This window comes from Callorhinus ursinus, unplaced genomic scaffold, assembly GCF_003265705.2.
Source record: "Callorhinus ursinus isolate GAN/ISIS: 27379988/994484 unplaced genomic scaffold, GSC_fseal_2.0 scaffold8, whole genome shotgun sequence".
Taxonomy (NCBI): domain Eukaryota; kingdom Metazoa; phylum Chordata; class Mammalia; order Carnivora; family Otariidae; genus Callorhinus; species Callorhinus ursinus.
The window spans coordinates 42,553,278-42,577,528 of record NW_027397070.1 but is presented as its reverse complement, the minus strand read 5'-3'; the positions used below and the strand labels follow the sequence as shown (position 1 = coordinate 42,577,528).

At 45.9% G+C, this 24,251-nt stretch overlaps 1 protein-coding gene and 1 long non-coding RNA gene across 4 annotated transcripts in view; one reads left to right on the top strand and one right to left on the bottom strand.

Moving 5' to 3' along the window:
• SMOC1 (SPARC related modular calcium binding 1) overlaps positions 1-24,251 on the bottom strand; it is a 150,150-nt gene that overhangs the window by 70,738 nt on the left and 55,161 nt on the right. For all 3 annotated transcript variants that reach the window (XM_073895427.1, XM_073895428.1, XM_025870476.2), the window contains exons 2-3: positions 9,966-10,131; positions 8,720-8,832 (exon numbers count right to left, since the gene is read on the bottom strand). In XM_073895427.1, the coding sequence (XP_073751528.1) occupies positions 8,720-8,832; positions 9,966-10,131 (279 nt within the window). The remainder of the gene's footprint in view (positions 1-8,719; positions 8,833-9,965; positions 10,132-24,251) is intronic.
• LOC112822736 (uncharacterized) lies at positions 18,220-18,906 on the top strand. Its single transcript, XR_003207769.2, has 2 exons — positions 18,220-18,330; positions 18,689-18,906. It is a non-coding gene; the product is annotated as an uncharacterized lncRNA (long non-coding RNA).

Sequence of the window (24,251 nt, the reverse complement as noted above, 5' to 3'; positions counted from 1 at the left end):
ATCTATGGATGTAGCTATAATGGTTCTAAGAGGAAAGTTCATAGAACTACAGGCCTACCTCAAGAAACAAGAAAAATCTCAAATAAACAATCTAACTTTATACCTACAGGAACTAGAAAAAGAAGAACAAATGAAACCCAAGGGTAGTATAAGGAAGAAGATTAGAGCAGAAATAAATAAAATAGAGAATAAAAAGACAGTAGAAAAGATCAATGAAACTAAGAGCTGGTTCTTTGGAAAGATAAATAAAATTGACAAACCCTCAGCTAGACTCACCAAGAAAATAAAAAAGAAAGAACTCAAATAAAATAAAAAGTGAAAGAGAAGTTACAACATATACCATAGAAATACAAAAGATTATAAGAGAATACTATGAATAATTACATACCAACAAATTGGGCAAACTAGAAGAAAGGGATAAATTCCAAAAACATACAATCTTCTAAAGCTGAATCAAGAGGAAATTGAAAATCTGAATAGACTGATCACTAGTAAGGATACTGAAGCTAAATCTTCCCAAAAAGCAAAAGTCCAGGACCAGGTGGCTTCACTGGTGAATTCTATCAAGCATTCAAAGAAGATTTAATACCCACCCTTCTTCTTAAACTCTTCCAAAAAGTTGAAGAGGAGGGAACACTCCCAAACTCATTTTAAGAAGCCAGCATCACTGGCGCCTGGGTGGCTCAGTTGGTGAAACATCTGCCTTTTGCTCAGGTCATGATCCCAGGGTCCTAGGATCAAGTCATCCCACATAAGGCTCCCTGCTCAGCAGGGAGTCTGCTTCTCCCTCTCCCTCTGCACCTCCTCCCCACTCATTTTCTCTCTCTCTCTCTCAAATAAATAAATACAAATCTTTTAAAAAATAAAAAAGAAGAAGCCAGGATCACCCTGACACTGAAACCAGACAAGGACAACAACAAAAGAAAATTAAAGGCCAATATCCCTGAAGAACATAGATACAAAACTCCTCAACAAAATATCAGCAAACCAAACTCAACAATACATTAAAGGATCATACACCATGATCAAGTGGGATTTACTCCAAGGATGCAAGGATAGTTCAATATCCACAAATCAATCAAAGTTATATATCACATTAAGAAAATGAAAGATAAAAATAATATGATCATCTCAACAGATGCAGAAAAAGTATTTGGCAAAATTTGACATCCATTTATGATTAAAACTTCTCAACAAAGTGGATATAGAGTGAATGTACCTCCACATAATAAAGGCCATATATGACAAACCCAATGCTAATATTATTCTCAATGATGAAAAGCTGAAAACTTTTCCTCTAAGATCAGGAACAAGACAAGGAGCCCCACCCTCCCCACTTTTATTCAACATAGTATTGGAAATCCTAGCCACAGCAATTAGGCAAGGAAAAGAAATAAAGTATAGGAAAAGGAGAAGTAAAACATTCACTATTTGCAGATGACATGATACTGTATAGAGGGAACCCTAAAGATTCCACCAAAAAAGCTGTTAGAACTAATAAATGAGTTCTGTAAAGTTGCAGGATACAAAATTAATGTACAAAAATCTGTTGTGTTTCTATACACTAATAATAAAATATCAGAAAGGGAAATCAAGAAAACAATCCTATTTACAATTGCATCAAAAAGAATAAATATTTATGAATAAACTTAACCAAGGAGGGGAAAGACCTATACGTTGAAAACTATAAGACATTAAAGAAAGAAATTGAGAAAGACACAAATAAATGCAAAGATATTTTTGCGTTCATGGATTAGAAGAATTAATATTGTTAAAATTAGTCCACATTGCAAAGATATTTTGCGTTCATGGATTAGAAGAATTAATATTGTTAAAATTAGTCCACATTGTGATGAGCACTGTTTTACTTAACTAATGAATCATTGAACACTACATCAAAAACTTAAAAAAAATTAATTTTTAAAAATCCAGAAAAAAATTGAAAAAGAAATAAAATCTAAAGATAAATAAAATGTCCACACTACCCAAAACAATCTACAGACTCAATGCAATGCCCATCGAAATTACAATAGCTTTTTTAATAGAACTAGAACAAATAATTCTAAAACTGTATGGAATCACAAAGCCCCTTAATAGCCAAAGCAATCTTGAGAAAGAACAAAGGTAGAGGTATCACACTCCCAGATTTCAAACTATACTACAAAGCTATAGTAATCAAAACAGTACAGTATTAGTATTCAAACAGACACATGAACCAATGGACTAGAATCAAGAGCCCAGAAATAAACCCACACCTATATGGTCAATTAATATATGACAAAGGAGGGAAGAATATACAATGGGGAAAGGACAGTCTCTTCAATAAACCGTGTTGGGAAAACCAGACAGCCACATGCAAAAGAACAAAACTGGACCACTATTTTACACCATTCCCCAAAATAAACTCAAAATGGATTATTTTTATTTTTTTTATTTACTTTAGAGAGGTAGAGAGAGGAGGAGGAAGGGCAGAGGGAGAAGGGGAGAGAGAGAATCTTAAGCAGACTCCACACCCAGTTGCAGAGCCTGACGTGGGGCTCAATCTCAGGATCCTGAGATCATGACCTGAGCCAAAATTAAGAGTTGGAAGCTTAACCAACTGAGCCACTCAGGCGCTCCAAACTCAAAATGACTTAAACACTTGAATGTAAGACCTGAAACCATAAAAGCCCTAGAAGAAAACATAGGCAATAAGCTCCTTGATATCAATCTTAGCAATGTTTTTTTTTTTTATCTGACTCCAAAGGCAAGAGGAACAAAAGCAAAAATAAACAAAACAAATGGGACTACATCAACCCAAAAAGCTTCTGCACAGAGAAGGAAACCATCAACCAAATGAAAAGGCAACCTATATATTCAATAAGGGGTTAATAACTAAATGTATAAAGAACAACAACTTAATAACAAAAACCAAACAATCCAGTTTAAAAATGTGCAGAGGATATGAATAGACATTTTCCCAAAGAAGACATACAGATGGCCAAGAGGCACATGAAAAGATGTTCAATATCACTAATTGTCAGGGAAATGCAAATCAAAACCACAATGAGATATCACCTTCCACCTGCCAGAATGGCTAGTATCAAAAGGATAAGAAATAACAAGTCTTAGCAAGGATGTGAAGAAAAGAGAACCCTCGTGCTCTGTTGTTGATAATGTATATTGGTCCATGACTGCAGAAACAATATGGAGGCTCCTCAAAAAATTAAAAATAGAATTACCATACAATCCAATAATTCCACTTCTGGGTATTATCTAAAGAAAATGAAAATACGAATTCACAAAGATATAACCACCCCTATGTCCACTGCAGCATTATTTACAATAACCAAGATATGGAAACAATCTAAGGGTCCAACAATAGATGAATGGTGTGTGTGTGTGTGTGTGTGTGTGTGCAATGGAATATTACTCAACCATAAAAAGAATAAAATCTTGCCATTTGTAACAACACAGATGGATCTTGAAAGCTATGTTATGTGAAATAAGTCAGAGAAAGACAAATACTGCATGATTTCACGTGTATGTAGAATCTAGGAAACAAAACAAACAAACAAAACAAAGCCCAGATAAAGAGAACAAACTGGTAGTCGCCAGAGGGGAGCGGGGCTGGTGGGCATGAAAAAGGTCAAGGGAACAGGAAGTACAAACTTCCAATTGTAAAATAAATGAGTCATGAGGAGGTAATGTAGAGCACAGAGAATGTAATCAGTATTACTGTATTAAATTTGTATGGTGACAGATGGTAACTAGACTTACTGAGGTGATCATTTCACAATGTTTACCAAAGTTGAATCACTATGTTGTACACCCAAAACTAATATTACATTGTATCTCAGTTACACTTCAATAAAATTCTTAGAATTAGGTAGATTTATATGTAACATGAAAATAAATCCACAATGTAATTAGTTTAAGAAAATGTTATTAAAAGAGGGGCGCCTAGGTGGCTCAGTTGGTTAAGCGTCTGCCCTCAGCTCAGGTCATGATCCCCGGGTCCTGGGATCAGAGTCCCGCATGGGGCTCCCTGCTCAGTGGGGAGCCTGCTTCTCCCTCTGCTTGTGCTTGAGCCTGCCACCCCCTCCACCCCCGCTTGTGCTCACTTTCTCTCTTTCTCTCTGACAAATAAATAAATAAAATCTTTAAAATAAATAAATAAAATTGTATTAGTTATTAATTTTTTAATAGAAAATGTTATTAGAAGATATATATTATACGATTTTTGTCCTAAATAATGATAAGTATATAAAGGGAAAAAACTGGAGGGTTAGAGACTCAACAGTTGCTCTTTCTTTTTTTTTTTTTAAGATTTTATTTATTTATTTGACAGAGAGAGATAGAGAGCGCGCACACAAGTAGGGGGAGTGGCAGACAGAGGGAGAGGGAGAAGCAAGCTTCCCGCCGAGCCGGGAGCCCGATGCCGGGCTCGATCCTGGGGCCCTGGGATGACGACCTGAGGCGAAGGCAGACGTTTAACTGACTGAGCCACCAGGCACCCCAACTGTTGCTTTTTCAAGGAGATAAGATCATCGGCTCTACCTTTCTACCTTACATACTTCTTCATTATCAGAATTCCTTTTTTACAAAGCATATATAACTTTTCTATTTAGAACAAAATGAAAATAGTTCTCTTTTTAATTTGATGAATTAAGTCCCTAACATACCTACATACACCCACTACGTAAAATGAGCCTCTATAACACATCGTTTTACTAGCTGCAGAGTGCAGCAGCTATGAACTGAGTATAAATTATGCCTAATTTAAGTGATTCTCCATTACTGGATGTTTAGATTGTTTCCAAATTTTTGCTACTATAAGCAGAACTTAGATGGAAATCCATGGGGCTAAGTATTTGCACATATTCTTAATGTTTCCTTAGAATAAATTCCTAGAAGTGGAAGCGTAGGCACAAGATGTGGGCACATCTAAGGACTTTTGACCCATATTGAAAAATTATCCCACAAAATGTCAATGCCAATTTACTTTCCAAACTAATGTGGGAGGGTAGATTTTCCCTTTAGTAATTCTCAATAGTTAGTAATATTCAAGCCTGAATATTACTATCTTTTCTCCAATTTTTAACAATTTGGTAAGCAAAATGACATTTTTAGTTTGTATTTCCTTAATTATTAAGGAAAATGTCAGGATTCATATTCACTTATTGGCTATTTGTTACTACCGTGTGATCTGCTGGTTGGTATCTCTTGCCTGCTTTTCTACTACGATCTTCTTTCTGGTGTGTAAGAATTCTTCATATTTTAGCCCTTTGTCATTAAGGCTACTAAGTGTCATTTGTCTTTTAGTTTTGGTTAAGGTTTTATGTTCAGAAACTTTTTTTAAATAGATTTATTTATTTTAGAGAGAGAGTAGGGAGGAGGGGCAGAGAGGAGGGAAAGAATCCCAAGCAGACTCCCCGCTGAGCGCAGAGCCTACTGTGGGGCTTGATCTCACGACCCTGAGATCCTGACCTGAGCTGAAATCAAGAGTCAGACACTTAACCAACTGAGCCACCCAGGTGCCCCTTTTCAGAAACTTTTAATTGGTATAAATTTTTTCAACAATAAAATGCACTTGGAATTCCAATTTACTGACTTGTAAATGGGCATTTGAAATATAACCATGTGAAATACAACCATGTATATTAGCCACTTTATCACTGGTTTTCTTATCTTTTCAACGAAAGCTCCTTGAAGGCACAAGTCCTGACATTTCTTGAACCCTCCATGGCAACTAGCACACAGCCCAGAACAGAACTCCTAAATGTTGGAGATGAAAACAATACTGTGTCTGGGATTTGCTTTGAAACAGTCCAGTTCGGGGTAGGAGATGAAAACAAGACAGAAATCAAACAGAATCAGCCACACGTTAGTAATTGTTAAAGCTGGGTAACGGGTACATGGAGTTCATTATACTATTATTTCTTTTTGTATATTTGAAAATTTCTGTAATCAAAAGGATTTTTTCTTTTTTTTTTTTTTTCCTTTATGGATTGGCCACTAGCATCACAGCGGGGACTTCTGGAATAACAATGGTGATGAATATGAATTACACACACATCAAGGCCACTTTTTATAGCATAAAAACATTAAAAGCCCAGGCTTTGAAATTAGGTAGGGCTGGGCACAAACCCTTTCTAGAGTAAGTGACCTTGAACCAGTTTTTCAACCTCTCTGAAACTGAGTTTTCCTTTGTAAATAAGGGTATTAATAACTACCTCAAAGGGTTCCAGTGAAGATTAACGGCTCTAAAACTTGGTGCCTTGCACCAAGCAGCACTCCGCAGAGTAGCCATCATTATTACTCAGTGATGCACCAGCTTGACAGGCTCCAGCCAACGTTTCCTGGTGGTGTTAATCCAATACCCTTCCACTACAGCTGAGCTTTCAGTTAATCGGTTTGGGCACCAGACAACTGCTTGGCAGAGGCCTTGGCAGAACAGATGTCAGGAATTACGTTCCTGACACCCAGAAGAGAAAACAGATAAGGCCATAGGAAAGGACAAAGCGCTTGACTCCCAACCTGGCTCCACAGGTCCCCAGAGAGCCTGAACTCCACATTCCAAGGATGCAATCAAGAACAAGAGTGATGACAACAGCGGGTCATTCAAAACTTTGACCAGACACTATCATCACCTGGGGAGCTTAAAATAACACAATGTCTGGGGCCCACTCCCAGCCTTTGGGGTGTAGGCTAGGTATCAAGGTTTTTCAAAGTTGCACGTGACCTAACACGCACCACCCTGCTGTGTGGGTTGGGGTTCGGGCTGGGGAGGGACAAGGACAGAGCAAACAAAGAAGCGAACAGAGACCACCGCATCCCATGTGAACCCCATTAAAACCAGCCCACTCACGTGGTCCCAAGCTGTGCCCCATGCCAAACAAATCCAGTCCTATTAGGGTCCCCTTGCTCCCTCCATAAACTTCAAGAGCCCATTACCATGTAATAATTCACAGGGCTAAAATATGGTAATAACATCAGGATGCGTGCCTATCAATATTCTAAAGAATATTAAAGTAACACAGCTGGTCTCTGGATGTTGGTCTTAGAGAACAAAACAAAAAAGTCCGGCTAAGCGATAGTGGAGGCTGGGGGAGGGAGAAACACTCTGTCTCACAGCCTTCGGGCAGCCTGTCCCTGTTACTGAAGCACACTCAAAGAGGCAGGCTCCTTTCGTGAAGCTATTGCAGCTTCTTTGATCAAGGGAAAAAGCACATCCTTTTCAATCACTGTAACGGGGATGAGCGGGCTGTCAGGCCGCCGGCTGCCCACCACGGCGAGCCAGCCCCGGGCTTGCAGACACATGGCAGTGCTTAGCGTGTCAAACAAATGAAGGGGCTCTTGACTGTCTATCCAACCTCTGCTGAACCTCAGGGGCCCCCTCATTTAGCAATTCTGCCCGGATTAATCTAGAAGTTCCTTTGCCGGCAAACACCACCTGGTCCGGACCGGCCTCGCCGAAACCAAAGCTGACCAGCAGCTGTGTGTCACAAGGCAGAAAGCACTTCAGAACCAGAAGGGCAGGAGCCAACCTTCTCACAAGCAACACACGGGGGTGACACGATCGTAGAGAAAGGGAAAAATGATGGCCATCAACTTCGCCTTCTCCCTACGACCTCTACCCCCACCCTGCCCCGTTCTCGGCCCTAAACTAAGTTGAGAGAAGTCTGATTTTCTCCCCTACACGTGATTTCTCAGCAGTGCAGTTTCAAACATATACACAAACATCACCTGCCTTCTTTTCACCAGAATACACAATAAATAAAAAATGGAGGAGGGGAAGGTTCAAGAAAAGGTTTTACTTTCCTTAAGCGACATCATCCATAACATCTTGGGAAGACGTGAGGAGTAGCACCAGAGTGGATATGGGGATAATGCTGATGAAAATGCAGGATATTTAAATAGCATCTATGTGTTCCAAGTGTGGTTCATGCACGAACGCATTTAAATCCTCACCACAGCCCCATGAGATAAGCTATAGTAATACTCCTATTTAATAACAATCATAACAATAGTAACATATAATAATATGTACAACGTAATGACCATGATTATGTATAATGATGGCAATCATTATCTCGTGCTACTTGTGTTTTAGAAACAGTTGTGCCAACATCAACGTGGCCAACATTACTTTTACACAAAGAACTAACCAGAAGACCATGCAGGATGAGAGGTGGGACTGCCCAAAAGGCAATTTTTAAATCTGAGTGCATGCATACACATGCATGCATGCACACACACACACATGCACACACACACACACACACACACACACACTCCAAGAATCACGGTACAATGTGTACTCAAAGGGAGCACTGCTTTGTTCAAGCACTAGGGGTAGGAAGAAGGGGTAGAAATAAACAGTGAAGGGATTACCAGGGTTGCCCTTGGAAACTGGCAGGGATAAGAAAAATAATCAGCCTGTATTTGACAGAAGAGAAAAACGGAGACAGCCAGCAGGGAGGACGGGGACCAAGCAATGCTGGTTTCCTGGCTTGGACTTCCATGCCCCTTTTCAGGACCCACTGCCAGCTGGCAAGGGATGGCATGGGGGGCCCAGGAGGGGGAGTGCAGGCACCAGAAGGTAGCACAGGGGGTGTCAAAGAGCCCTCAGCAGTTTCCCAGAAAGCAAAGGCTCTGAGGGGCCCTCCCACTCTCAAGCACCTCCCCTCGGCCTCAGTCCAGGAAATGGGTCTGAGAGACTTGGCCAAGGCCTCACCTGGGTAAAGGAGCCGTCTTCACTGCACTCTGGGACAAACACCGCCTCCTGCGGCTTCTTGGCTTGCTCCAGGGCCTGAGCCCGCTCCAGGCGACACTTGCTCTGGCCAGCGTCTATAAGAGGAGAGGAGGCGCGAGTTTCGTACTCTGCTTGAATCCACACTGGAGCCATGAGACAAAATGGCTGCCCAGTACTAGGAAAGCTGAGGGAAAACCCTCTCTGCAGAAGGGAGAGCCCCCATACCTCCAACTGGCTTTTCTACCAACACAAGGGCAGTGGCTGGTACGTGCTGCTCAGCCTCACCTTCCTCTTAGTGTTATTCTTAGAAAAGTTAGGGAGGTGCATTTATACCAGATTCTGCTTATGTTTTTTTTCTCCCAAGTACCCTTAGCGCCTCCCATGGGAAAAAAAAAAAGTCCCACCTCTATTATTTTTCACTGGGCTTATTGAAAAAACCTGCAGGCCCAAGGGGTCTCAAAGATGTTTTAGAGTTCCAGAATTGCAAGCACTTTCTTTGGAAGATCAGAAGCTCTAGGGCAGCCTGTTTCATCTCACACAATTCCTACAACAGCTCTAAGCAGCCCCAGGGATCGCAAACGCAAATATCTACAGGGCAGAGGAACGTGATATAAATTAGGGAGCTGAACCAGGTGTGCAAAGAGTGGCACTCAGCTTGGCGGTACCACAATTAGAGAACAGCCCTCCCCCTCAAAGGAGGAAGCTGCCGCCCAGGTCTAGCCATGTGTTTCCCTGTGGAATACTGGAACACAGACCTAATACGAGCTTCCAATTATTTATGAGAAGTACAAAAATCCAGATTTTTATGTTGAATCTCTCCATTTTTAAATGTGTCGCAAATGTTTTTAATATTTTTAAACATATGAGCAGCCCAAACAAAATACATCTGTTGGCCAACAATTTGGAAGCCCTCCCTATTCAGGAGCCAACAATAATGTCTTGCTATTTTAAGCAGCTCCATTTACAAAAATAAAAAATAAAAATAAATAGCTCTAGCCAGATAGCAGCCCCATCTCTCTAAGCCCTAGCCTGGTGGCAGTGTTTGAAAGACATAATCATGCTCATTCCTTCCGGTAGGCCCGTTCTCCTTCCCCTCTTCCCCAATGGAGAAACACAAGCAACACAAGTAACAGACTCATTCTCAGCCTCCCCCACAGACAGCGCCCCCTGCAGGGCACGGTGGCGCCTGGGAGCCTCCTCTCTGCTGGGTGGATGTACACACACTCACCTTTGCATCTGCCTCGATGTACCACACCCAGGGTAGGGTCTCTGCACTTGGCTCGCTGGTACTCACACATGGACTCATAGGACCTGCCGTCGGAGGCACAGATGGGTTTGGGTTGAGTCCTGGAGCAGTGGAGGTTGCACTGAGGGTCACGGTCGCTTATGAGGAACTAGGTTGGAAAAAAGTGAAAGGGTGTCGAGGTTACTTTTGCAAGAAAAGTAAGGGTGAGTCCATGTCTCACAATACTGGTTTGCCTGGGGGAGCAAGTCCAGAATAAACCCAGTTATTAAACCCTAGAAGTGGAATGGAGCCACAAAGTCTAACCAAGGAAAGCATCCCATGCTAAGTAATTCACAGGCAGGATCTCCTTAATCCTAGCAACAGCCCTGTGAAATAGGAACTATTTGTTTCGTAGATAAAGAAACTCCAGCCAGAAAGAGGTAACTGGTCCAACATTACACAGCTATAAGTGATGGATTTGAACCTAGATCAGTCAGAAGTCAAATCAAAGCTTTCACCACCAGGATATTCAGCCTCTCCATCCTTGCACGTGGCCACATAACCCTATTTGGGTACTTCCCCAAATCAGGAACTCACTAGCAAACTCTACATTCCATCTTTGGAGAGTTTAATTTATTAGAAAGTAGTTTGGAGACGCAACTCGATCACCCTTCAATTTCTGCCTACTGCTCTCTGGCAAAATACAAGTGATTTTCTATGAGAAAGGGATTTCCTGATTTAAAAAGATAATCATCATCAAATCGGGAAATACTGAGTTAAACAGGTTTCTTTTTTTTTTAAGATTTTATTGATTTATTTATTTGAGAGAGAGAGAAAAACAGCATGAGAGGGGAGAGGGTCAGAGGGAGAAGCAGGCTCCCCGCTGAGCCAGGAGCCTGATGCGGGACTCAATCCCTGGACTCCGGGATCATGACCTGAGCCGAAGGCAGTCGCTTAACCAACTGAGCCACCCAGGCGCTCTGATGGTTTCTTTACTGCAGGACTTCTCAGACATCTTTGGTACGTTCTTATGCATCATGATAGCAGCAAATGATGTGCTACTCCTCCCATTTTGCTAATTCCCTCCCCTTGAATCTGGACTAGCCTCAGTAATTTGACCAATAACATGCTATGCAAATGAGGTTTGGGGACTCCTGAGCTTTACAGTTTCCTCCCAGGCCTCTTGCAACACTCACTCTGGGGGAACTGAGCCACCACGCAGGAAGCCAAACAACCCTGAGACCGCCACACTATGAGGAAGCCCAAGCTAGCCTGTGACAGAACTATGGGCAGAGAGAAATGCCCAACCAACCCAGGCACAGACACCAGTGAGTGAAGAAGCCATTCGATGAGTCCACCCCCCACTATTATCTGATTGCAGCTACCAGATAAAAATAAGTAACTGCCTGAGACACCCCAAGTGAGAATCGCCCAGCTGAGCCCAGTCAACCCATGGAGCTGTAAGGGACAATAAACTGTTGTGCTAAGCCATCCAGTTTTATGGTATCTTGTTACACAGCAAGAGATAAGCAGATCAAAGGGCACGTAGGATGATGCATCTCCCACTTACTTATTTGACCATGAACCCTTTTATCAGTGAACCCCTGTTAGCAACTATAGGATACAGCTGGAAAATAATTGGATCATACAATAATCCATGAACTTCTGTTGAATAACCCATGATTAGGCTGCATGGGCTTTGAGAGCTGGATCCACACTTATCCACCCCTAAATAGCAGAGTTGTAGGTCCACTCAAGGCTCTCTACCAGTACAAGCTGACAGAATGCATATCCCACAATAATGCATGGCAATGTCATGGGCACACCTGGCTATTGGTGATAATTGAGTTGACTGAATAATCATGCCAAGCTCATAGGGTTTAGGGAAGGTGTGAGTACAACCCCTGTTTCAGATGTATCTTGAGGCCCTTTGTGCAAAGCAAATAAATGAGAACTTGACCCTTTTCCAGAACAGCAGAGGGAGTCTGGAGGCAGCATCACCCCCTTCAAGGGAGCACTAGGAACATACACCCCCATATTGGCCAAATTCCCAGAGAGTCCAAGCCCATCCACTAGCACACAGACTGACTCCCAACTATAAAACCAGTCCCTTCCGCTACCCTGACCTCACACCTGGGTGCTGGCTGCTCAGCACAGGGAGGGAGCAGCTGAGGGCTGAAACCATGCCGGCCTCCTCAGGATGGACAGTGCAACTTGTCTTCCCTGCAGACCCTCAGGGCTCCCACGTGCACCGTTCAACCTGAGTCCTGCCCAAGCCCAGAGGAAAATGTCCTGATAGTGTCTCATAATAGAGTCTAGTGTTCTGCGATTGAAGCCAATACTATAGAGAGCCATATCCAGAGGAAGCCCACTACCTCCCAGGCTGCCACACGGAGGGAAGAGTTTAAGCTCACTAGATAGCGGCCAGGGGTGGTATCATCCACACCTCAACCCTGCATGGCATCCCCAGCCTCACTCCCCTCAGGCTGCCCCTGCTTTAAACCCTAGAGCAGTGTCCCATCACCCTGGGGACCTTCGCATGGTCTCCTAGGCCTGGCAGAATCTGACCCTGGGGCCCCTTCCCTGGCCTCAGCTCTTACGGCCTTGTCCCCGCCTTGCTCACCACTGCTCAGGTACACTGGCCTGCTTTCCATTTCCCAAATAAGCTACATTTGTTCCTCCCTCCAGGCCTTTGGACACACTGTCCCTTCTCCCTCCCCTCCCACCCTTACTTCAGATTTTGGCTCATATCATCTCTTTTAGGAGGCTTTCCCTGACTCTCACAGATGAGCACAGGTCCCCTATAATACCCTCTCACACCTCACTTTTCCTTCACGGCACTTAACAGTTTGTGATGGTGAGCTATATTATCTGATTAACAATGGAATCCCCAACTCTGAAACCTGCAAAGGCAAGGAGAATGTCTATCTTGCCTGTGAATACATCCCCAGCGTCTAGAACAAAGCTGGGACATTCGAGCATTTGAAGGATGAATAAGATCTTGTAGCAGCATCTCCCACATGGCATCCCCTCCAAACCAGCCGGTGCAGTGTGACAGGTCCGGCCTGTGGGCTCCTGCCACCCCAGGAGGTCACTGGGCCATGCTCCCGCCCCCTCTCCCCCCTACATTACATGGTGGGCAGAGGTCTTCCACGGCTTCCTGCCCCGGCTCCATCTCAAAATTTAAGTTGTCTCTGAGTTTGAGAGGTGGGGCTTTTCTCTCCTACCCCTCCCAGACCTCTCTGCCACCACAGGCCTCCCCATCTACCACCAACGGTGCGCCATGGAAAACTTGGAACGCAAAGGTCCAGCTGAATGAGGCAGGCTTGGGAAGCCCTGGCCACGGGATCCTGAATGGGCACAGGACACAGGTGGCTGCAACCAGCAAAGCTGGCCTCAAATGTCTCTCTCCCTCCCTCTGTGTGGCCCTCCCAGACCCATTCCTAACCCGTCTGTGGCCTAGAAATGCCGCCAGACCTGGCTCTGTAATTTCACCCGGTGAAGAGCCAGCGCCCAGCCAGAGGTGGCATTGGTACCCTCCCACCCAGGCTTCCAGGCCAACCTGTGACCCCGACTGTCCGAGAGCAGGTCAAGGTGCTGTTGTTATCACATGACTGTTTTCTCACCTGTGGATCCAGACACTACTTATCTGAAGTGACACCTGCTCGTTAAGACCTACCTTGTTAGGTTATTTTGCCATGGGAATTAGCAGGGGCCAAGGAGCAACATGCCCTTTTTTTCTCATGGTCAGACAAGGACAGAACTGTCTGTATCTTCTAATGCCTGGGAAAACCAAGGAACTCATCCTTGGTGACAAAGGGATTTGGGTGGCCAGACCTTAAGTCTGAAGAACAATAATAATAAAAGCTGATAGTTGGGTATCACTTATGACACGTTAACTAATGTCACTCTATGAGGCAGGGTAAGTTACAATCCTCATTTTTACAGATGAAGAAACCAAAGCCCGGCGACCCCTCCAAGCACATATGTGTGAGTGTTGGATCCAACACCCACAGCCTGGCTCAGAGCTCTGCTTCCAGCTACACCAAAACCGCCTTTTTCATTATTACAGAGGAAGGCCGCAAGTAGGAGCTCTGACCCAGTTGCAAAACTGGATTCCCAAAGTCAAAAACCGTTTACCAAGAGCCTACTGTGTGCCAGCCGCCAACCGCTGAAGATCCAGACAAGACAGGCCTGCCTTCCGGGCACTAGAAGCCTAGTGGGATAAGCTCCTCACAGGGCCCTTGTTCACCTTAAAAGGCAGGGATCGGAAAAGACAAAGTGTCTTTTCAAACTCAAGGAGATTGCCCTGTTCTCTCTTCCTCAGCTCACGGGAGAAGAGAGCTGTGGGCGTCTCCGTGGCATTGAACTACAAGCCATAAATTTGGTTTGGAAATGGCTAGCTCTGGGCCAACAGAGACGCCACGGCAGCTGTGCCAGAGACCAGCTTAATGACTGGGGGAACATTCTGTCTGCAAATAGACAGGTTAAAGAGTTTCAGAAGAAGCCCCACCTACCCCAACACATGGAGATCCTTCCCACCTCCACAAGGGCTCTCAAAAGGTTCCATCTAGAAATTACTGGTCCCTGAGGCCAAGTAAAAAAGTTCCGAGACAGCATGGGGCCATTGCTAAAAGACTGTCTTCCACCGTCTGTGGTGTCTCATTTTCATCTGTTTTAGGAACTGTGTGTATTTGTGGTTGTTTAAAAAAAAAAAAAGAAAAAGGCGATGAGTTCTATAAAATGAACTTTTAATAGGACGTCTATGCCCTAATATGATCACCCAAACCTCCAGGGCCCAAGGGGATTACTTTGAGTCCACAAACACTGTTTATTCAGCCATCCATTCACCTACTTTTGTCTTCAATAAGCCAGGACTACGCACCCAGCACTGCATGAGGCCCGGCAGGCAAGAACAACCCTCACAGTCCTGCCCCCACTGGGCCTGCACTCTAGGGTGGAGACAAGTGAGCAGAGAGTGGCCGTACAGCGAGGGAACAGGACACTGCAGGACCCAGAGAGGATTTAATCCTAGGGACTCTGCAATGCTAAAACCACACAGTCCAGCAGAACTTTCTGTGATGAAAAACATGTTCTATATCTGTGCCGTCTAACACAGTGGCCACACACCACATGTGGCTATTAAGCACTAAACTGTAGCTAATGCAACCGAGGAACTAAATTTTTGGTTGCATTTAATTTTAGTTCACTTACATTTGCATAGCCACGTGTGGCTAGGGGCTACCATACCCAAGAGCACAGCAATAGAGGGGGAGAGAGAGGCTCATCCTCCCTGGAACTTCTCCTAGTTGAGCCAAGCTAAGACCCACTGGACCAAGGCAAAAAAGAAGCAGAGCCTGAGGATAATTTCCACATCTTGAAGCTGGACATGAAATTGGTTCATTACTTATTGATCAACAGCACCACATCCCAGGAGTTCCTCAGTCTACCTGAAGTCACAAAGGTGGCTTTTTCCTCTCTGCTGTGGAGTCAGGAGCTCAGGCTACAGGTCCCAAGTGCCAACCTGTGGCCGGAGTCAGTTCTCTCAGCACACAGACCAAACTCAGAGTCTGAGTCACCCTGCAGGAACCTGAACGCCCGAGCCACAGACATCAGTTGTGGGCTCAAGAGCAGCCATGGTTGAAGGAAGGTTTTGGTGCTGGGTGGGTGCAAGTTGTCTCCCCAGCTAGACAAAGCATGGACCATTTCCCCTGGGGGGAGGGGGGTATAGTATTTTCATAAAAATCCTCACATACATTCCCTTCCTTCTTCCTAACCAAAAGACAACAAAAACAAAACAATTATGCTAAATATGATTGTGTAATACGGAAACCAAACAAAAGGGGCCAGGACAATTTCGAGTTTGCAATCATCTGCTACTCCCACCCTCTCTCCTTGGGGAGTGAATGATTCCAAAGCAAACACACAGCAGTTTGTGTTCTGCTCACATTTGTAAAGTAGAACAAGCACTTGAAATACACATCAACAATCCCTCCTTCCTAGTGGAAAAGTAAGCTACTGACTGGGGACTGTCTTCTCCATAGAGGAGACGGAGGTAGATGAAATCAGTGTCAGACCAACAACCCCTTCTGTCTGAAACGCACACATGCCTATCTTAGCCTTCAGGCTCCAGCAGAGTAGAATGCAAACCCTGCCACAGCTTTTGCACAGAGAGGCCACGTGGGTACCACAAGCTGTGCCAGGTTTGACTGAGTGCCAGGTTTCCATGACAATATAGGGAACAGCAGAGGCAGCCTAAGGTTCCATCTAGGAGATGTTTGATCCTTTATAATATGGAGTTGGCTTTGCAGTCTTAACTTCCACCTGTACCATGCTGATTTAACCAGTATCTGAAATTCTAAATTGGCGTTTTCCTGCTAACAGGCTTATCTCTCAGTTTTTCCCAGGCGTAGAAGAGGAGGCAGGAGACATTATAAACAACCAGGGCGCTGGCCCAGCCACTGGGCTTAGAAATGTGAAGGCCACCATTCGGAGCAGCAAAGGGCATTCCCCTTTATGATATCAGGTTCAAAAATCACAGGCCAAACTCAACGGATCTGAGGTTTCTCTTTAATAAATGTGCGCATAACACAGCTTCTGCTACTCACTTTTAATATTTTTGCTTTGCTTCTTTGTTGCTGCAAAGCAAACCACCCCCGTCCGTACTCAGTGACTTTAAACAACTAATCATTTCTCTCAAGTCCATGGATTGGCTGGGCTCAGCTGGGAGGTTCTTCTGCTCCACATGGTGTCAACTGAAGTAACACACTTGGACTACATTCAGCTGAGAGCAGGGCTGGGCCTGGAACAGCCCCTGTGGCGTCCCTCCCTGGAGCCTTGGTCAGAGCATCTGAAATAACTAGGCAGGGCTGGCTGGGCCTCTCTCTCCAGCAGGCTTTCCTCATTTATCCATGATGATTTCGTTCGGTCCTTTATCTCTGGCCCAAATGTCTGACTGCACCACCAACCTTTCCTCCCCGTTCCAGTTCAAATTCCATACTGCATGGAGGTTACATCCTGAAGAGCAAACATTTTCATGTTTAAACATCATCATTATTTAGCTCCTTGGAGCTCCTGCAGCCTTGTGTTCATACTTCCACCCAAGCCCTTAACACACTGCACCATCATTTGTGTGTTCACATGTGTGTGAAGGACCGCCTTGTCCCTCTTTGCATGTGCAGGGCCTAACGCAGTGCCTGATCTACAGCAGTGGTCCAATACAGGTTTGAGAATGAATGGGGTGACTGTCAAACCTTACCGAAAACATATCCTGGATAAAAAAAACTCCCCCCTTTTTTTTATCATGTACCGTGAAAAGAGATATTCTTTGTCCAACGACTACCAAAAGGTTAAAACTCTCAAACACAGAGAGTAATGTAAGCTGTTTGTTCTCTTCTTTCCTTTTAAGGAACATCTATTAGATAAGGAAAGCCATACATTAAACACAGGATTTTTCCCTTGGATTAAAGGAAGAGAAATCACAAAGACATTGAAGGGAATGTACCGGGGTGGCTGAGATTAGGACCCATATACCCACGGCAGATATCATCATTAGGTAGCCAAGTGAGGCTGGCCCAGTGGGACTCCTCCTCACACAGGCCCCCGAAGCCTTCCTACTACCCTGCAGATAAGTATTCCCCTCCATAAGGTAGACAGTAATCTGAGAGGCTTGGGCTTGCTGTGCCTGAAATGAGTATGTGTCAAGAGAAAACTCTGATCCAGCCAATGTGATTCACACTCTGGTTTGTCTTGCAGCCACTTTGTGCATGCACTTGACTAAGAATAACTGCCAGATGATAAAATGGTATCAGTGATTCATTTATTATACGTCACGTTTTTGACACCCTGAATTCACTTTTCCACAGAATTAACATTGTAAGTCATGGCAAGTCTCCCGGCCCAAACGGCAAAGTTCTACTTGGAAGGGGTGGGAAAGGGAGTGATCCCTACCAGTGTACCTGCCGTGTCGGTGACGAGCACAGTAAATGCCCCTCACGCCCGGGCCCCCATTTAGCCCCACGGCTCTGCTCCTTCCTGCCTTGGACTCGCTGGTCCTGGGAGAGTTCCTTCTCCCTGGACTGGGCCCCAACCTCATACCTCCTATTCAACCTTCCAGTCTCAGTGCAAATGCTGTTTCTTTGGGGCACTGACTTCCCAGATGGGACCCCTGTGACAAGCCTCCTGTGTCACAATTGCAATTCAATGACCAGCAGTTTAACTTTATGTTTCTTGCCCAGTCACCAAGATCTGGGGGCCACATCGCTGGATCCCTCGTGCCCAGCAGGGGCCTTGCCCAAAGTGGGCACTCAAGAAATACTAACTGATCCAATGAACAAGGACAAAGCCGAGGCCCAGTCAGGCCAAGCAGGTAAGTGGCAGAGCATTCTTTATGTCTGCCCGGAAAGGGCCAGATCTTTCTACTACACTCATGGCCTCCCTTGGCGCAGGAGGAAACGCTGTGCCCGAGGCTGGCCGGGGGCCGGGGGTGGGGGGCGGGGGGGGCTCTGTTGTTAGCTCTGGCAGCAGGGGCCGGGGTCTTCGGTGACGGCCCCTCGGTGGGCAGGAGAGGAGAAGGGTCCGCAGGCAAAGCAAGCTTGCCTAAGGGAGGGATATCCCCCCCCCCCCCCCCCCCACCCCCCCGCACGTTTGTAAGTCAAAGTCCGGCTCAAGCTTTTAGAGCTCAGGCACTACAAAGCATTTCTGGGAGGTAACTCTGCTTTTGAAAGGAGAAAAAAGCCGCTCCTGGAGCCAGTGCCTGGAAGAAGCAGTAGAGAACCGCATTCCAGACGTCTAGCTGCAGCTCAGCCCCTGACTCTCTGACCAGGGACTATCCACCTCTTGTCACTTGCTTCACCAGCTGCAAAACCCCACTTTGGTCTTTTCCCCCCGGGGCCTGCACATCTTTGGGAACGAAGAGCAATTTCACATTAAAACGTCACTCACCCGCCCGCTATCTAATCCATCATCTGCTTGGAAAATCCACATCCCGATTTCTGCCAGCTTGCTCTCACCCTTCCCTGACCCCACCGCCACTGCATTTACACAGGTGCAAAGGAGGGTCTCGATCTGGCGGCCTCGGAGCGGGGTGCGAGAAGATGGAAGGGGGAAGATAAGGGAGGTCAAAGGGAAGGGGAGGTCTGCAGCCGCGGTGGTGTCTGCTCTTCTTCGACACACCTTCACCGCGGGGCCTGACAACAGCACGCCCCCGATTAAAGGGCTTTTCACGCTGCTGAGGGAAAGCAGACGTCCCCCTCCAGCTGTTCGGCAGCTGGAACCACTTCTGTTGTTTTAGCCAGGAGAGGCCTGACCTTTGTCACCCGGCCCCCTCCCCAAGGGAGGAATTTAGTGGTCACCCACCCCATCTACTCAGCTTCCCCCCTCCACAGTGCCCCCCACGGCGATGGGGATGACCGGTCAGGACCCCGGGGAGAAGGCTGTCGGAGGCCAGGTGCCACCACGGGGGGACAGGAGGGGACGGAGGGTCAGCGGGTTTGACAAAGCAGCTGGGACCCTCGGTCCAAAGAAGCACTAATAAGGCTGCAAAGGTAGGGCTGACTCAGATGCTGGCAGTTCGCACAGACCCGTCCACACCCCGTGCGTGGCCCCTGCCCAGCTACGAGAAAGGCGGCGCAGATAAAGTGTCGGTTAGGGTCCACGTTATCAAATTAAAAAAAAAAAAAAAAAAAAAGGAAGCATGATTGTAACTGAAAGAAGCCAGATTCAAAAACCCACATACTGCATGACTCCATTTATATGACATTCTGGAAAAGGCAAAACTATTTAGGTATCAGTGATTGCCCAGGATTGGTAGGAGGAGAAGAAGCGTGAGAGAATGGGGGTGGGGAGAATATTCTCTATCTTGGTTATGCTGGTGGTCATACAACTACATAAACATTAAAAATCATAAAAGTGTACACCTAAAAAATTACACGGTAAGTAAATCACACTCCCTAACCAAAAATAACCATAAAACTAAAGAAGAGTAATGCCAAAGCATGTTTGTTTTGAATGGCACATGGGGCCTCCCATAGGCAATCAAAGATGTTTCTGGAGATTTCTCGGCACACTCCCTCAATTACCAGGCATCGTGCTAGATGCAGTGGGGCTTATGAAAAAAAGCAAGAACAAAGGCCCTGCCCTCCAAGGCTGAGCTAGTTGCAAAGATTTGCATCTTTGCTCCATAGGGACTGCATTTGCAACACCAGCAACCAGGAAGCAAAGCCTAATTCACAGGCAAAAGGATAGCGTGTTTGAAAATGGGATGCCAAGAAGTCCAAGATGTGGTATAGCTAACTCTTTAAAAAAGAGAGAGGGAAAAGAGGAGAGGAGGGAAAAAGAAAGAAAAAAGAGGCATCCATTCAGCAAAGAATCGCTGAGCACCTAGTATGCCCCGGGCTCTGCCGAGTGCTAAGGACAGAGCAGCTACCCCCCTGTTCTGTGGGGTCAGAGTAAGAAGTGCATTCAGACTAGAAGGATCCAGGAGGGTTTCTCAGAGAAGGGGCTATCAAGGGGATTATAACGGATTTCCACAACAGGGAGGGATGTCAGAAAGGCATCCTAAGCAACAGGGACAGGTACACAGAAGCAAACTAGTTTTTATTTACTTTTATTTTTTATTTTTTTTAGATTTTATTTATTTATTTGAGAAAGAGTGAGCAAGTGAGCGAGAAAACACAAGCAGGGAGGAGGGAGAAGCAGGCCTCCCACCGAGCAGGGAGCCCGATGCTGGGCTCGATCCAGGACCCTGGGATCATGACCTGAGCCAAAGGCAGACGCTTAACAGACTGAGCCACCCAGGTGCCCTGGCAAATGTGTTTTTAAGAATAGATTAGGAATGACCATTTAGGGAGAAATAAGGCTCTAGGGCCAGGTTGGGGACAAGAACGTGGAAGGTCTTGAAAATTCCCAGTTGTCTTTTTTTTTGTCTTTAAAAAATTGGAAGCCAGTGAAGGAAGTAAAAGACAAGGTCAGACCTGAGCTATGGAAATCCCTGGCAAGGGTATGAAAGACCACAGAGACCGATCAGGAAATTACGAGAGCCGCATGCAGCAGCAAGGGAGAAGAAGGGGTGTACTAGGGCCAAGGAAGTGACCAGGTAGTACTGCTGGATGAGCTAAAAGCACCAAGAACCAAACAGCTGTCTGTGGGGAGGAAGACTGCTGCCCAGAGGGGGGCCGTCTGTGAACCCCATCACAGCCCTGCTAGACTCCCACACGGTGAGGAAGAGACACGTGGGGTGCCACAAACGGGCGTGTTGGCAAGGAAGAAGAAATGGAAGGTAAGCGGAGGCAAAACTATCTTCTTGAATGCGTGGAGTCCTTACAGCTCAAAAACCGTTTCGGTGTCGGCCCTCCTTGGTCACCGACAGGGCATCAGCCTTTCGATCAGGGGTGAACAGCATTTATGCTAGTTTCCTGCTTGCAGTCTGAGTCACTACAGACTAGCCAGCAGAACTCGTGCAGTGAGGGTGTGGACAGTCAATTGCCCACCCCACCCCACCCCTTGCCCCCGCCGGCATAAATAAAAACCCCATCACTCCAAATCAAATAAACACAGCATTCTCCAGAAACCAGGACCCAGGACCCAGATTTTTTCAATTCTCCCAGCCCACAAGCACTGGGGAAACAACAAGTAAAGGTTAAGTTGATGGTTAACAAGAAGCAACAAAGTGGTCTTATATTCGGACTGTACCCAAGAGATGGTGGGTTACAAGACAGAACTCAGACTTGGATGCAAAGCCACGAAGACAGGGAAGGAGCTCTTAAGTGCCTGTTTGGTCTTAGATGCCCAGCCCTTCATCCCAGTGACACACACATTGGGTAGTAAGGATCTGCTACATTGGCACTATCTCTCCACCTGGCAGGAACAATTTATTCTGCCAAGGCTAGTGGCTCCTTAGGAGGTTATCCCGAACACTCTCACAGGCTCTGCCCAGTGATATGCTCCAAGTTTTCACTGGGCGTTGCTATGCGTGGAACTATCCAACATGTCACTGAACATGCTGGTCAGTGGCAGTGGGACCCAGACACGACTCCTGCACACCCTGGCCCTGCCCCACCATACTCTGTCCCACTGTCACTAGTAGCCTTTTATGCCCAGGGATATGTGACATGTGTTTTACACCCCGGGGAATGAGCGAGGAGATTGGTCAGGATCGGGCTTACCGACTATGGGGGTGGTGGTAGCTGGGGTTGGGCCCCATAAAGCTGGGTGCTGGGCAGTGACTGAGCCCCTCTGGTTGGAAGGACAAGGTCCCAAACAAAACTGTTTTCACAGGAGACTGGATAGGACTCTGGGCAAAGTGGGAGGTACAGAATCTGAAAAGGATGTTCAAGAGACTCAAGATCACTTTGAGAGATTCTAGGCATGCACAGAGCAATTTGAGGGCCTAGGTGACAAAAAGACACAGAAATGAGGCAGGTCTTTTCCCCACCTCTGCATGAAACCCAGTCCAGCCCTGGCAACTAAATCAATGGCTTTGGCAGCAGCTGGAGAGAGTTCCATTGGCACAGACTCTGGTGTTCTCATGGTGGGCACTGCCAGCAATGAGGTTCCTTTGGGCAAAGGGGAAAATCATGACTAATTTGTGGAAATATTTAAAGCACCCCAATGCTGTTTGAACAGACGAGGGTCTTGAAGTCATTGCAATTTAGGAGTAAAGGTAAATGTGGTGCCATTTTGTAATCACAGACAGAAGAGGTTTGGAAATACCAGTTGTAAGAACAGACCCGAATGGGAGTGAAGTCTACTTAGCAGGCTGTGGGAGTCAAAACAAGCAGCCCCGTGCTTCGGAAGAATTTGCAAAGGCCAACTGAAAATCTGGGGATCAATCTTGCACAACAGTGACACTGCATATGGTTGTCAGGCTCCTAGGCTGGTCAACGAAAGGCCTCAGTAGCTCATAATGTGGCAGAAATAAAGCTCACAACACTTGGCCCAGAGTAGGGTGGAGAGTTTGAGGTGGGTGAGAGTTGGATAACCTCCCCAAAAAGGAGCTAGTCAACTGAAACTGTTCACCCCTGAGGTATGAGTGTGCCCACTGTATGGATGCCTGCACGTGCGTGTGTGCACTTGGAAGTATCTTCTGGGGGGTACAATCATTAGTCTCTTCTGGGGGGGGTACAAGCACTAGCTTTGGTTCAAGAGTCTAGGATCAAGCATGTTGACAAAGAAAGCTGCTAGCTAAGTTACTTGAAAATGCAACAGCACTGTAAGTCTATTTCCCTCTCCTTGTGGATTTGCCTTGCACTCTCAGATGGAAGCGCTTCCCCAAAGGAAGTGAATGGAGACCCTATTTAGTGAGCCCCACCACCACCCACAGAAGTCATGAGCGGACACTCCTGGTCCCTCCTACAACAGGTCAGTTGTGCCAGGTGAACCCCCTGACACCTTGCAGTGTGCTTCCTGCCCCCAGCCCTCACACGAACAGCCCCCCAGCATCCGGGGTGGTGGAGAAGCCCACAAGCCTCCTTTACGACTGACTCATTTCATCCGAAAAACAGACACTCATGCTGGCCAAGTCTCCTTTCTCATCCTGCCAGAGGGCCGCCTTTAGCCCTCACAAGACCACTACTTGGGGTTCTTGGTGCTGCCGCATCTAGTTTTCTGACCTTAGAAGGCAGGTGTCCACTCATGTATGTTGCAGTGAGTCCTCCGACTCTAACCACTGACTGCTCTCATTATCAACACCAGCCCCACCCCAGCCCACCCAAGATAAAAGACCTCCACACAAAGTCTAAACATGGGGGGAGGAAGAGGCAGGAGCATTACACCCTCCAGGCTCCTGGGAATTATTTCATGGTCCCATAATAATTAAATGGAGAAACTAGTGTACTTTCAATGTCACGGGATTATCACGAAGGGAAAATGTCATTTTAATGCCTGTTTCATTTGGTCAAGATACTATGTCATATATACATGGCTCATCTTCATATCCACGTACACAGTGGAGCAATTTCTATTGACAAGGGAGATAACAGAGGAAGAAGCACTTTATCCAGAGCACTTGAGGAAATCCACTCCCTTACAGCACTAAGCCCTGGGGATAAAAGCTGAGTAAGTACAGACTGAAACAGAAGAGGAAATCCCAGTCTTGCTATGTCATGGAATTATGTTGGGCCGTGTGTGCTCACACTGTGTGTGTCCTTTCACTGCTATTTCCATGGTCATCTTGAGACCCTGCTGTACTGGGGCTGGGCTCCAGATCACCAAACACACATACCCATACACACACATACCCTCACACACACACACACACACACACACACACACACACACACACACACACAC